Source organism: Mytilus trossulus, chromosome 12 (assembly GCF_036588685.1).
Source record: "Mytilus trossulus isolate FHL-02 chromosome 12, PNRI_Mtr1.1.1.hap1, whole genome shotgun sequence".
Lineage (NCBI taxonomy): Eukaryota > Metazoa > Mollusca > Bivalvia > Mytilida > Mytilidae > Mytilus > Mytilus trossulus.
Window position 1 is genome coordinate 55,879,112 of NC_086384.1, and position 16,009 is coordinate 55,895,120.

The 16,009-nt window shown below is 32.9% G+C and overlaps 1 protein-coding gene across 1 annotated transcript; it reads right to left on the bottom strand.

Annotated features, from left to right (window-relative positions):
- Positions 1–4,493: 4,493 nt before the first annotated feature.
- Positions 4,494–8,898, bottom strand: LOC134693745 (BTB/POZ domain-containing protein 2-like). Its single transcript, XM_063554647.1, has 3 exons — positions 8,780–8,898; positions 6,789–7,045; positions 4,494–6,026 (listed from the first exon to the last, which is right to left on the bottom strand). Exons 2-3 carry the CDS (start codon positions 7,043–7,045, stop codon positions 4,988–4,990), a joined length of 1,296 nt encoding a protein of 431 aa, XP_063410717.1. The 5' UTR covers positions 8,780–8,898; the 3' UTR covers positions 4,494–4,987.
- Between the last annotated feature and the right edge of the window lie 7,111 nt (positions 8,899–16,009).

Consider the following 16,009-nt stretch of genomic DNA (forward strand, 5'->3'; position numbering starts at 1 on the left):
ATTCTAAATAATGAGGATGTTCTTATCCCAAGCAAAACGCTATAGCTGTATTCTGCACAACTTTTTTTAACACTTTTAGTCCTCAGTGCTGTTCAACTAAATACTTGTTTTGCTTTCGATCTTTTGTTTCTGAGCGTCAATAGTAAGTCTTGTGTGGACGAGACGCACCTCTTGCGTATTACATTTTAAATCTGGTGCCTTTTATTAGCTATTATTTGTGTGTTTTCTTTGTCTAATATGTTCTCCTATTTATTTGTATTGTAGTCCTGTAATGTTATGTTGTCATTTTAATGTTATATTTAACATTGTCATTAAAGCGGGAGGTTTGGCATGCCACAAAACCAGGTTCAACCACTCATTTTGTGTCCTGTACAAATTCAGGGATATTATGGCCATTGTTATATTATAGTTCGTTTCTGTGTGTATTATTCTTTAACTTTGGGTTTCCTCTTATATTTGAGTGTGAATTCACTTTACTATAAGACGTGTCACGGTACTTTTCTATCCCGAATTCATGTATTTTGTTTTAATGTTATACTAGTATTTGTTATTCTCATCGGATTTTGTCTAATGCTTATAGTAGTCAAAGTTACCAGGATTATACTTTAGTTCGCCAGACGCACGTTTCGTCTACATAAGACTCATCAGTGACGCTCATATCAAAATATTTATAAAGCCAAACAAGTACAAAGTTGAAGAGCATTGAGGATCCAAAATTCCAAAAAGTGGTGCCAAATACGGCTAAGGAAATCAATGCCTGGGATAAGAAAATCCTTTGTTTTTCGAAAAATTTAAACTTTATAAACAGGAAATTTTAAAGTTCGTTTCTGTGTGTTTTTACATTTTAATGTTGTGTCGTTGTTCTCCTTTTATATTTAATGCGTTTCCCTCAGTTTTAGTTTGTAACCCGTGTTTGCTTTTTCTATCGATTTATGAGTTTCGAACAGCGGTTTACTACTGTTGCCTTTATTTAAACAATGGATTTTCAGTAAATGACCTCATCACATTAATCTCTCTTGTGATGACTGTGATAAAAATCATGGCAACAACGTTTAAAAGTACATCTTTTTATCAGCTAACAATGTGCATTTTAAAAAAAGAATTAATATAATCCAAATTTGTAAGCATGTGGGCGTCTACTAGAAGATAGCATATCAAACAATTTATATGCAGTCGAAATGATATAAAACAATTTGACTTTTTAAATCTGATATTAGGTAAAACACGCGTACAATAAAAATTGTTTGACGAAATTTATTTTCACATTGCGCTAGCAGTGACTAATACATTAAAGGGACTTCCAAAAGTATTCAACCGTAATAGCTTTTTTTCAGTGTCCCAGAATTAATAATTTTCTTGTTACTTTTGAACTACATGATATACATTATTGGGGAAATTATGATTCAAAGAAAGAGTATGATTATAAACAAAAAATTATGCAAATGCGCACTTGTAAAATTATAGATATATTGATATGTAACTCGGGACAATATGCAAAATTGCATAATTGGATAACTTAAATAACTTATCTTAACTTCATTGTCACTCTGGTATCTTTCGTCCTCTTTTAAACTTGTTTTACTGGTCTAAATCAACTAATTGCAAACATATCTTTATATACTTATTTCACATTCTTGTCTGTATAAAAATGTAACAATGAAACAACTGCACCCTATGAAATGTTTTCATTTTAACCAGATAAAAATACTTGTTAATAGTATATATTAGAAAAAAAAACACCATCTTCAATTACAATAGTTGAACAAAATACTTTGAAATCGTTAAACACCAGAATAACTACTTTATAATGAAACTATCGAAATCAAAAGAAGAACTCGACACCCATATTTAGTCATCACAAATGTCGAATGTCTATTGTTATTAATTTTAATACTGGGAGCAAAAGGAAAAATTTTAACTCCATTTTAAACAGAGAAATGCCCGCCAAAAATTCATTTACATGTAAACTTTACGGGACAGTGAAATTGAAGAAATCACAATGTCCTTTTATCTATCAGTACGTATACCAGCCGATAGTACACAAAAAGTGCGCTGACAGTTTTGCTTAAATATATTTAGAGATAAAACTTCAACTTACAGTATGCTTCCTGATTTTGATAACAAAAATTTCTTTTTCACGTGGGTATGATAGCCAAAGAAGAAATATTCCTTGAAGTTCACCTATCTTAAATGATGTGTAAAATCCAACCGGACTACTTTTATACACCTGGACAGAAAATCAATAAAATATGCATTCTATCGTCTCCCTTGAAGTAAAACAATGGTTTACAAATTAACTGCAGTTGGAATATTCCTCAAACAATATTTAAAACTAATAATTATGCTTGGACATGTATGCATGAATCTTTTTGGTTATTAAAAATCCGAACGAATTAACGAGATTGACTCCAAAATGAAAAGGCAACTGAAATTGAAATATAGACTAGTACTGTCTTTATCGTTTTAACGTGTTTTTCTCCAAAATGACCAGTTCGTATTTGAAATAAAACAAACCGGCATTTTTTTTAACTTCACTGACCGAGATCGTCCTAAATAATAATGCACGCAACATTTACCACTTGACGTTAGCTATCTATGCCGTATATCGACCAATCCATGGCAGAGAATCATTTTAAAGAAACGGAGTGGCTTTTTGTCCGGCTAACCGGACGAATAGTGCCAGGGCTATTTGTCCGGAAATTGCAATGCGCAATAAGATTTCAGTAACAGTGCGGTTTCCCTTTTTTCGGGGGAGGGGAGATGTTAAAGAAAAATTTCAAACCCCTCACACAAAATATGGATAACTTTATGTCAAGGTGTCTATAATTCTCTCTGACAGCTACAGTCAACCTTTTTCAGCTAGACAAAATCCTTAATGTTACTTAAAATGTATGAATTAACACGACCCGAGTTTGGTTTACAAGTATTTTTTTCTCTCTTCTTAAAATATCCACATTAGACTATATACTAGAGTATAAAGAAAACACAGTTTCAATTACCAGTAACAAAATTGGGTCCTAACAATAAAGATTACAAACATTTGCTACCCCTGGTGCTGCTGACGATAATATTACACGTACTCTCACACAAATAGTGACATGCGCATTGTATTGGTCGGACAAATAGTCCAGGTACTATTCGTCCGGCATTATTGATGCTGTATATTAAAAACAATAAGTTTTTTTTATCTATATTCGTCTTTTCACGTGCATGAAAGAAATTAAAACTTTAACTTAGTTTGTCAATTTTACATGAACATGTCTCAAAAGGAACGAGTTCTGTCGAGAGGCATTGATTCAGAATTCAACATAAATACAGCAATTACCAACATATAAAAACATTTATTTAATTGATACAGATTCCATTTATAGTTTGACAAACGAAAAGAACCTACTCGTTGTTTGGCCTTTCAACTTCCGGTTTGTCTCTATATGAAAAATATAGCACAGTTATTAACTGTGAAAATCAAATGTACGCATAAATAGAAATAAGTAAAATCACAAAAATACTGAATTTAGAGGAAGATCAATTCGGAAAGTTCATGATCACACGGCAAAATCAAATAACAAAACTTATAAAAAACGAATGGACAAGAACTGTCATATTTCTGACCTGGTACAGGCATTTTCAAATGTAGAAAATGGTGGATTAAACCTGGTTTTATAGCGCTAACCCTCTCACTTTAATGACAGTCTAATCAAATTCCGTTTTATTTACAATGATGCGTTAACTAAAGACACAATAAATAAAATAGTCAAAATATGGGTACAGCAGTCATCATCGTGTAACAATTTTAAAGGGAACCATATAACAGAACACAAAAACATCTATCTACAAACACATTCATTGATTTGCGTGTCTGACGTCAGAAAATTTTATACATCACATATATTTTTCGTTTAATGTACATACAAACAATTTTAAAATTTCACATAGGGAATGCTAGCATACAAGGTTAAAAAATCAGAAGTATGTTAGGTTTTTAGAGATTTTAAATACTCCAAAAGTTATATAGAATTTATAAGAATCCACAAATAGTTTATAAAACGAACACAACCAGTAAAATAACGAACAGACGACTATACTAGTTATATTTCCTTCAGCACCAATATGCGTCCCCAAAGACAAAGAGAACGAGTTTCTACTTACAGCCTGCATTATGAATAAGTATTATAATTATCCTCAGATTATATACATTTGGCACTATATTGTCAATACTAGTATATGGTAGAGGTAATCTATGCTTGGGAAAAGAAAGTCCTTAGTTTTCGAAAAATTCAAAGTTATGTTAACAAGAAATTTATAAAATTTACCACATTATTGATATTCATGTCAACACTGCAGTGATTACTACTGGGCTGGTTCATAAGCAAATAGTTATCAAAGGTACTAGGATTATAACTTAGTACGCCAGACGCGCGTTTCGTCTTCATAAGACTCATCAGTGACGCTCATATCAATAAATATCATGAGTTATTTGAAGGAATAAAATGTACAAACCTATACAACATTTATATAAAACAGAAATTACAAATAATTTAACAAAAAACGGCTTGTGCTTATCTTTTAAAACAGAACGAGTAATCAGAGTTTTATGCATTATGAAAATAAATTGTATATTGTTATATACATTTGGCACTTATCAGGCAACAATGGGGCGATAAACTAATTGTTTAAGGTAGTACCTATTAACACTACAGGGAGATAACTCTGTAAAATTAGGTTAACGTTTTCATCATATTGTTAAGAAAATATTAAGCTTCTCAATGATCGAAATTCGTGTTTGTCAAATTGCTTTAAATTTAACAAATGTTTTCCGAGAAAGTGATTGGTTCAATTTTTTTTAATTTTTTTTTAAATATTTTTCAAAGGGTCAAAGTAAATGTTTTGTCAAACTTTTAAGAAAATTAAACGAGCCAAATTAGTTTTAGTCAAGGTGTTGGGTACCACCTTAAAGTCATCACAATGTTCAATGTCAAGTTCTATATTATGCATTGAATTCTATCCCTGCTATTTGACCCTGTTCTACACTTGTACCAGTGGTACAGTTTGGTGAATTCTCAAAGGTTATAACTATATCATCTATTCGACATTTTTGTTTACATTGTTTCCCGTAGTATGCATCAAACTTTATACTGTCTACCATTATAGTAAACAAGGTATTAGCATTTATTGGAATAGGTTCTGATAAAAGAACAGTTTGTAGTTCACTACTCTGTGTACAGCTCTCGTACTTTTGAGTAAATATTTCATGGCCGCCATCATTAAGAATCTTTACAGTTATGTCCCTAACAGAGATAGGCACATTACCGACTGGACCAAATAAAATCACGGATTTAAGTTCAATGTTTCTATTCACTTTTACATTCAAAGCATCATACTTTTTACCTGTATGATACCATGGACTAGCAACAGATCTATGGCGCCAAACCGTGCAATCCTTCTTATTATAACATAATTTTGAATTTCGGACTGATTCTGCGAAAAATTCGTTCTTCCTACCAAAGTGGGAAGAAAACACACTAATTACTTCTTCCGAATTCAGAAGACCAGAATGGGCAATCTCTTTTGCAAAATACTCTTTGTCAACCAACGGAAACCGGACCAGATACAGCAAGGGACCAGTTAATTCTCGTAAGTTTTCACCGGATGCCGTTTTAAATTCTGACTCACATTGGTGACTTGCCCACTTTATTAGAAATCGGCAAATATCTGTTTCGGAACAATATATGGAATCCAGTCTCAATATAGCTTCCATGCATTCTTTTGACATTTTAATAGCATTTGGCGCTATCAGGCATTCAGCTGCATTTTTCTGAATATGCTCGAGACTCTTGATTTTGAGATGCTCAAGGTGAAAATGAGATGCAACATTGAATACCCCTGGTGCATTCGATGTTTCAACTGACGATAAGAGCAGACTCGTACATTCATCTTTCATTGTTGATAGCATATACTTTTCGGCACCATAAAGCACTTCTTGAATGTTGTCAAGTGAAAGATCCAGTACATCTGAATAAATATACCTGTAAAGAAAGAAACAAAATATCGCTTATTTATGAGAGTCTGTGTGGTTTTATTATAATAGAGAATACTAGTAATAATTATAGATTATCGTTGATCATCTCCACGAGATTGATAGTCTCTCTTGAACCGTTATCTTTGCATCTCAATCGAGTTGAGATGAAATGATAATCTATGTATCGCTATTTTACCTATGATGACTTTGTCAATTTCATGTAAATTTCATTAGCAACGCCAAGTGCCTCCTTAGTTTCTAACGATAATTTTCCATCTCAAGCGAGCAGCATGATATGAAAAATGCTCACAAAGAAAAAATCAAAGGAAAAATTCACAAAATAGCGATAAACTTCAAAGGGTATGAAGTGTTGTCTTAATCAGAAATGTTCTTGCGCGAATCTATTTTTTTTTCAATAAAATTTGTTTCCAAAATTTAACACTATGAGTCAAGCAGAAAATCTTGATCCCGGACAGTTTCTTTGTCATCTGCTTGACCACAATATTTCATTTCTTCAAATTGGGAATCAGAACACCCCCTTCCCCAATTTTAAGTCAAATTGTCCTTCCCTTACACACAATACACAGGTAAATAACGGCAACAGTAGTATACCGCTGTCCAAAACTCATAAATCCATGGACAAAAAACTAAATCGGAATAACAAACTAAAACCAAGGGAAACGCATTAAATATAAAAGGAGAACAACGACATAACACTAAAATGTAACACACACAGAAATGGACCGTCAAACATACATATATATCTTACTTCAACAAAACTTTAAAAGTTGCTGAATCAATATCTGTTACGATGATTTCTCCCTTTTCAGGACAAGAACCTTCAAACATGGTATAAAACACGGGACTTCGGCTCGCCAACATGTACTTGTGCGCTTTGATAATACTTTGATCTGTTCCAACATAGAATGTGACGTCACACATAATTTCCTTCTCTAACATGTATGTCATACATTCTGATAGTGATTTGCCATCTTGCCAGTCTACCGTTCCCTCTGGTTCAGCCATCTGTAATAAATCGCAGACAAACAATTAATAAACTATTTAACTGTAATGTCATACATTGTTCAAACAATATCTTCGTACCAGGCAAACACAAGTATTCAAATATTAGTACCAACCGCGATTCGCATTGGTTGGTATGGTTCGAAATATCGGAAACGGGACGTGTAATGTAAATACTATATCTACAAAAAATAGAAATACAAAGAGGCACTTATCGTTCATTATATATATATATATATGTATGCGATTCTGGTTTAAGTCTTTTTTCCCTTCTATTTCACAAAGATATATAAAAGGCCCTTTCAGGATGAATTGTGATACAATTCCTACTGAAGAAGCATCTTCTCTTAAAACAACTAAAGAAAAAAACAAATAAGCTGATAGTAACCCTTTGAATTGCACGGCCAAGAGATGGGAAAGACGGACACAGAAAAACATTTTTTTGGGCGCTCAAATCTTCTTACATGGCCGGGACACATTGGAGTAACAGAACAACATCGATAAAAAAGGAATAATCGGTTCTTTTCAAATCGGCACTAAACACATAAATAAATCAAAAAGACATAAACAGAAAGAACCGATCATAGAGTGCTCACAGTTATTGGAACTTAAGACAAAGCAATGTTCCAAATACTATCCCCGAGGGTGTCACAAGTCCAGTAGTCAACACTTATGTGCAGATATGAATTATCATTGATATGGTCATATTTATAAATTTACTGTTGACCAAACTTTTGAAAGTTTAACAAAGTTTAAAATACTATGACTTCTGCCTCAGGAATAGAAAACCTTAGTTGTTTTTGGCTAAACTATTAGGAATTTTGGTCCTAAATGCTCTTCAAGCCGTAACTTTATTTGGCCTTTTTTACTTTTTTAGATTCGAGCGTCACTTATGAGTCTTTTGTAGACGAAACGCGCGTCTGACGTAAATACAAAATTTAATCCTTGTATTAATTTTGAGTTTATTTACAGCCGCTGAGTCGATTCCACTGCTGTTTGAGTTTTAATTTCCCGAGCGTATCACCATGCAGTCCAGTAGTCAACACTTATGTGCTGACATGAATTATCATTGATATGGTCATATTTATAAATTTACTGTTAACAAAACTTTTGATTTTTTGAAATACTAAGGCTATCAGGAATAGATTAGCTGTTTTTGGCCAAACTATTAGAATTTTGGTCCCCAATGCTCTTCAACTTCGTACTTTATTTGGCCTTTTTAACATTTTTAGGATTCAAACGCCACTGATCAGTCTTTTGTAGACGAAACGCGCGTCTGGCGTAAATACAAAATATTTGAATTTATAATGAGTTTATTTACACATCAAAAATAAATTCAAAATAACGAAATTGATAATATAATATACTATAATGACTTTGTGCTGTACAAATTGTGTTCAGAACATCGAAACCGAAAGTAGATGATACATTTATTATATTCAACTATTTATAAGAAACCTCGTTTGCTATTTTCGCTATTTAAATGTTTTATAGGGTTTTACAATAATTATTATTAAAACTCATTATTCATTTGAATATAGATGTAATACCCATATATTACATATATGATATGAATAAGATAAATAAAAAAATCGATTGGGGGTTAATTCTCTTAACAATTATTCATAAGGTAAACATTTCAAATCTTATTGCTTCCTGGTTCTTATAGATTTTTACCCTTTTTGGGTCCCTATATTGCTAGTACAAGGTTTGAAATTATCGACGTAAACAACTTACTCGGTTACGTTTAATATAATCCCAATGACCCCTCTCGTTTACATTAGGAAAGTAGTTCCAGTTGTCTTATTTCCTTGTAACACACAAAGACTTATTCAAAGTCAGTAACCCATGAAGACTTCAACCGACATATATAATATAGACATATTTATATTACAGTTTCATTGGATATTTCGATCACATGACACTATTTTTAATTAAATAATTAAGAAATCAATTGTTTATTATCATAAGGGACAGATCCATCCAAATTTTAAAGGGAGATCCAAAATTAGGATTAAAAGGGGAGTTCCAATTATATAACCCTATTCAAATGCATTGGTCGTCCTAAAAAAGGTGAAGGTGAAGAATTTCCAAATATATTTGAAAGGGTTTTGTCTCTAATTTAATAGTTATGGACTTTGAATATATTTAGCAATCCATGAAATTCCGAAAATGGGTCAACATTGGTCAAGGAAAATAAAAGAAATTGACTAAAACGTGATAAAAAATTGTCATTTTGACCAATGTATATAATAAGGACAGTTTACATTGAATTTCGAATTTCTGTAGGATTTTCTTTATAGTAAAAAAAATCGTTTTCATCATATATTAATGCGACATTAAATGCTAAAGTCACATATTACGAGACGATAGCATGACTCGTATATAATGAGAGAATATCAGCAATACCAGGCGCGAATTAAGACGAAGCGCATTCGATGGACGCCTACTTTTCCCCGATACTTAAAAGAAAGAAAAATGTATGAAAGGCAAAGTAAAAACAAATTTGGTCAAATGAGGTTTCTACATTGGCTAGAGGTATAGGGGGAGGGTTGAGATCTCATAAACATGTTTAACCCCGCCGCAATTTTGCGCCTGTCCCAAGTCAGGAGCCTCTGGCCTTTGTTAATCTTGTATGCTTTTAAATTTTAGTTTCTTGTGTATAATTCGGAGTTTAGTATGACGTCCAATATCACTGTACTATTATGCATATTTTTAGGGGCCAGCTGAAGGACACCTACGGGTGCGGGAATTCTCGCTACATTGAAGACCCATTGGTTACCTTCGGCTGTTGTCTGCTCTATGGTCGGGTGGTTGTCGCTTTGACATATTCACCATTTCCTTTCTCAATTTTATTCTCTTATTCCAAACTCTCGAGAAGACCTAACTCTAGACATAGAATTCAAGACAAGCACTTTTAAAATTCTGATACATGCATATGCAGATTCCCCATTTCCATTCTCAATTTTATTAGGTACAAACTCACAATAGCACTTTCTGAAGTAAGTAAACATAATTAAGCATACAGTACGAAAAAACATTGCAATAATATTTTACAATAAACATATGCTGCACAAAGTAGAAGCACAGTTGACAGTAGTTTGAGCGCGTGTTTGCTAGACGATAAGAACGATTTTGATCGAGTTTTATAATACACAAAACGTTTGACTGTCTCGAGAAACATATATTTGATAGTTGTAATTGAATTTAAATATCTTTCAATTTGATGACTTTAAAACTTTTAAAAACATGTTTAAAATCGGTACTTGGTTTCATTGGTCTTTTTGATTTGTTTTTTTCTTAATGCTTTGTTTCGATCTTATGAATCAAGCTTTTTTCATCTGTTATTTATTGTTGGTTGTGCTGCTATACAATTGTCCCATGCTATTGTAGGGTTGAGAGTTTGTTAAACATGTTTCACCCTGTCACATTCTGCATGTGCATGTACCAATGAAATCAGGAATGAGAAGAGTTATCTTTCTTTGTACATAATATTTGTTATGAATTTCAGGGTCTTTAATTATTACAAAAACTACTTCATACAACTGAAGTCACTCAGTCGCCCACATGTTGGAGAATAAATTTAAAAAAACGCTTTAACCAATTGTCTTTATCTATTGACGTAAGCACCCTTTCTATTTTTATGAATTTTAGATTTTACTATTTTCGGACAATAACTAAAAAATGCTTGTTCATATCACCTGCAGCTTTAGTGACTGGTTTATATCTATTAAATAAGCTTCCTTTATTTTATTTTTTTAATTTTTTTTTACAAACTTCTGGTATGAAATTGAGGAGTTGTGGAACTTTATGGTTGCCGGAAAACTGACGGACGTATCATACGCTTATGGCCATGGCGCAGCTCTGCATGTAATGGTCTTTCTGTTATTCGTTGTGCTTCATTGTGCTTTTCTGTACACATATGAGTGTTGGGTGGAATATCGGTGCTGCCACAAATGAACCATCGGGGTGACCTTTGAAGACTGCCGAAAGTCATATAACGCGATATAAACATCAATATAAGTATATATAGCGAGCACATGCAATGGAATTTCCCAGTCTGTTGCATTTATTATTTCAAGTTTAAATTAGTCTGTACCATCATCGTTTTACCTGTATAAGTTTTTGTGGTTCGAATCAATCAACCAATTGGTGTACCCTTGTTTCATTTTCAAAATTGAGTTGGTTTTTTTTGTATTTTAATAGTTGAACACGCCTAGTTTATGCGTAACTCGTCTAGAGCATAAGGGTAAAATTCGAAGTTACAAAAAAAACAGTTTCAGTGAGGTCGAATTGCTCACTTGCAAGTGTATAATCAAACATCGATGTTTCTTATTTTGACAAAACTAAAAGCGAGTTATTATTTCACTATTATACTTCCATTTTATATCTTGCAGCTAATGCCCGTTTAACATGACAATGAATCCTCGCAACAAATTGCGGTTGACCTCCTACGGCACCTATTAGTAGTAAAAGAATTGATTTCATCATCAAAAGATTAATTTATGACCTACATGTACGTGTCGCTTAAAACATGGCCATATACCAAACGGTCAATATTAATAATCCCTGCAATTTGCTCAATGAGATGTTTGCATAATTTCAACGGATGCACGACGAGACAGCATCTCAGCGATAAAAGAATATGTTTGAAAGAACTATGCACTCGGCAAGGTCTTGGTTTCTTCAATTTGAATAATAGAAAGAAAAAAACCCACATATATATCAAACAAAAACGGAATAAAAGTTCTTAATTTACTAGTATTGACAGTTTCCTTGCCGAATGTCAGTTGTTCTCTCCGAGAGTCCCACCTTTCTTCACCAAAACAATGGCTGGGAGCAATGAAATAATAATCGGATAAAACTGGAATTAAAGACCAACAATGAATATATCAATCATTAAACATCTTGGACGTTTCACACAGACGTTACGCACGATATTGCGTCCCAATTGGTAACGTCTTTACGTCGGTAATCGAGTATACTTTGTTCGTTTTGATTGTAATCATTTTTGATCGATATGGATACTTCAAAGTCTTGAATATGTATGAAATATTTGCTACTGGTAGATACGCAAGCAAATGAACTTTTCGGACTTCTGATTCGGCTTGTGTTGTATTTTTCTTTATATTTATTGTAACTTTTATTTTTTTGCTCTTTTCTTTTTAGTTTCTTTATCTCTTTACCATATTTAATTCTCTCTGTCTCGGATATGAAATTCTTTTGTTCTGTAATTAATATTTTACCTATTTATTGACAAATTACCAATGTTTTTTTTCCATTTTAGATAATTATTCATTTTCTATTTGATTATAACTACTTTTATATATTGCAGTTCTTATCGTGGTTTCTATGATTCTATCTATTTTCGAAATTTGTAATTTGGTTATTTTGTTTTGTCCTCTGATCTTAAAACATAAAATCGAACCGTACTTGTTATTTAAAAACAATGAAATATCGTTCATATATCATATGATAATACGAACTGCTTTCAAATTCGAAGGCCTAGGAGGATGATTGGCCTAATGAGTTCATATAAAGTGACCAAAGGCATGGTAATTTTAAGATACGCTCGTGGCGAGATTTGTTCGACTCCGATCCTATTCGACAGTTATTGCAACTATTTAAACTTAAGGTCGCCTGATGTCCGGCTTTTCCTACCTTTGATGACAGGTCAATAAAATACAACAAATGTCGCTTATACATGATGTGGTGTTTAACACCAAAACAAAGAACAAACTTTTAGAGATAATTTGAAAACACATTATATGTATAGCGTCCCGAATCGAAAACGTCCAAAACGTAAAAAATTGCTCAGTGGACAAACTTGCAAGACATTTGATTTGTTAAAAAACGAAGTCATTTCGACTTAACAGCTTATCAAAAAGTATGTTATCGTATTGTGGGGTAAAAGCACAATTACGAAAAAGCACTGTTTTATATGCTATAAATTGAATATTTAATAAAATGACGTTGAACCAGACAGTGTTTTTGTAAAAAGCGGCGAAATTCGACTTTGGACAATCTTGCAAGACATTTTCCCGAGGCCAATGCGTTTTTATTTGTGGTGCGAGTGCTGTAAAATTCCGGATTTGAAATGGTCTATCTAAGCACATTTGTAGGAATAATTTATAAAAACAAAATTTTAAATCATCTGATATTTTAAAAAGAGATAAATTTGGATAACTTACCATTTTCAGAAACCTGACCATGGCGAGGATTATTCATTTTTGAAAAAATAAATTTTTACCGTTCGATCAACACAAAAAACAGCAATAGCGTCATAAATTATATTAGACGTTTATCATTCATGCGAATTATCGCGGATTTTAAACTTTTTATTAGACCACAAAAATTCCCGCAAAAGTGATTTTGCGAATAATTTGTTACGTCTGACACGCATATTTTTGACGTTTTGGTAATATTTGTATCATTATTTTAAACTATTATGAAAAGTTAAAGAATATTTTTAATATTTTTGGAAACAGTAATACCTGCCTAATCTATGGATTTAAATTTAATAAAGCTGAACTAGTTAGTTTTCATACAAGAGCTATTTATCAAATTGCTCTGTCGCATTTCACGGCATTGACGCAATAACGTGCTTAACGTCTAACAGATCATAGTTGTGTTCAACACGAATCTATTTATTTGAAATTGAATTTGATAATAGGAATTTTCCCCCATTGTATAATGATGAATCTGGATAACACTGTAATATGTGCCGCTGGATATGAAAAAGCTTAACCTTTATTAATTTTAAATATCTAGAAAAATAGATGATTTTTTTAAAAAGCAGAACTATTTAAATTATAGTCAGCTTATTTAGGAGAAATCAATAAGTAATGAGAAGATATTTTAGATTTCCAAGGATAAGGCAAAATGGAGGTACTGTCTTTTAAGGTTGGTCTGTTCATCATATTACATATGTGGCAATCCTTTGCTAAAGTCTTTTCTGGATTATTCAAGTTCCATTTCTAACTTAATGTCGATATCTTATAATGTAGAATATCTATTTTTAATAGAAAAGGGTGTTTTCTGTGTCAAAATATTGCAAAATTTCTGAGAATGAACAGAATAGTTCCTATAACTAACTTAGTAGACATGTCTTTGACAGGCAATACTTCAAACCACTGACTGTCTTTTACGATCCCATGCGTAAAATTGACAAAATTGAGTATTGTCTTTGCAAATCTGATGATTGTAGGTTTCAGTTCGAGAGATCCCAGTGAAGACATTTTATTTCGGTTAAAAAATATTAAGGTACGCAGTCTACAAAATGAAACAAAATCTGAAACTCTGGTGCTCGTCTTGGCGTATACTCTAACAATTTACTTATTCGAAACTGCTTAGACATGAAATGATGTCACAGGACACATGCAAAAAGTCACGGCTTTTATGGACAGAGCTACCCTTCATACACCTTTGACACATAGTCCCATAAAACCCTAACGTTCTTAAGCATAATAAAAAAAATCTATTTTAAAAGAAATAACATAACTAATAATTTTAGCCATCAATTTTAACATGACCCCCATGCCCCCCCCCCGTTAACCCACATATATTAAAGTTTACATTCATAACAATTGACAGGAACTATACTTCTAGACTATCGATTACGAGCGATCCAACAGGACAATTTGGAAAATCAGATCATATCTTCTTTTTCTGTTGAGTTGTTTGAGTCTCTTTTCTTTTCTTACTACAAGATACTGTATTCCTGCATCATGTGATTTTTGCCAAGTGGGGCTTACATAAGAATGAAATCCGAATATGGAAAATGAAACTACAATTCAAAACTTAAAGTCCGAAGCCACATAGAAGAAAACGAAGGGGTTTTCATGGCAAAGGGTGCCGGGGTAATCTTCATAGTATACATGAAATATTTGCCACTGTTCCATGTCTGTTCCATAAATTTTATAAATTTTTCTCACCTTGATTTTTTTATCTGTTACTATACTACAATTAAGCAACATTAGAACATAATTAATCCACTTTTTCCGTTGTCCTTAAATTCATCATAGATATACTAGCCATTATATATATGGTTCTAACATGAGCAACAGAGGCGAATCCAGAATTTTTCCCCAGAAAAAGGGGGCCTCATGGCCGCCTCAGCTGAGCAACAGGACAGGTATCATATGTAGAGTAGGATCTGCTTACCCTTCCAGACCACTTAAGATGATCACCCACAGTTGTTGATGGGGTTCATGTTTACTTTTATAATGTGAAATTTGTATATACTACATGTCATTGAGGGCGAGACGTTAACAAATTACTATTGCATGTATTGTACATGTATTGTTGCGCAGTCTTAAGTTTTCTATGGTGTGCTTTAGGTACTGACATGACATTCAAACTCACAAGTCGAATAGGAACTACAACGCCAATTGACTAAAAAGAAAAGACAAACAAACAACACACACAATAGAAAGAAAAAATACTGAGCAATACTGAAAAACACAAACCCCACAAAAAAACGGGGGTGACCTCAGGGGCTTTTGGAAGGGAAGGCAGATCCGGCTCCATAATAAATAAATTAGCACCTCAGTCCTATTAAAATTATCCATCAAATCTGAGACTACTATAACACATGTGTTATAGTAGTCTCAGATCAAATGTAAAAGAAAAAAGATTTGAAATATTCTTTCAGATATACAAAAGGCCCTAACACACTGTATATTCTCAATGTGGAATCCAAACAGTTTGGTAAGAAACGTTTTAGATTGTCAGCTGTTACTCTCTCACGGACAGTCCCCTCCACCATATATCAGTTTGGTAAGAAACGTTTTAGATTGTCAGCTGTTACTCTCTCACGGATAGTCCCCTCCACCATATATCAGTTTGGTAAGAAACGTTTTAGATTGTCAGCTGTTACTCTCTCACGGACAGTCTCCTCCACCATATATCAGTTTGGTAAGAAACGTTTTAGATTGTCAGCTGTTACTCTCTCACGGACAGTCCCCT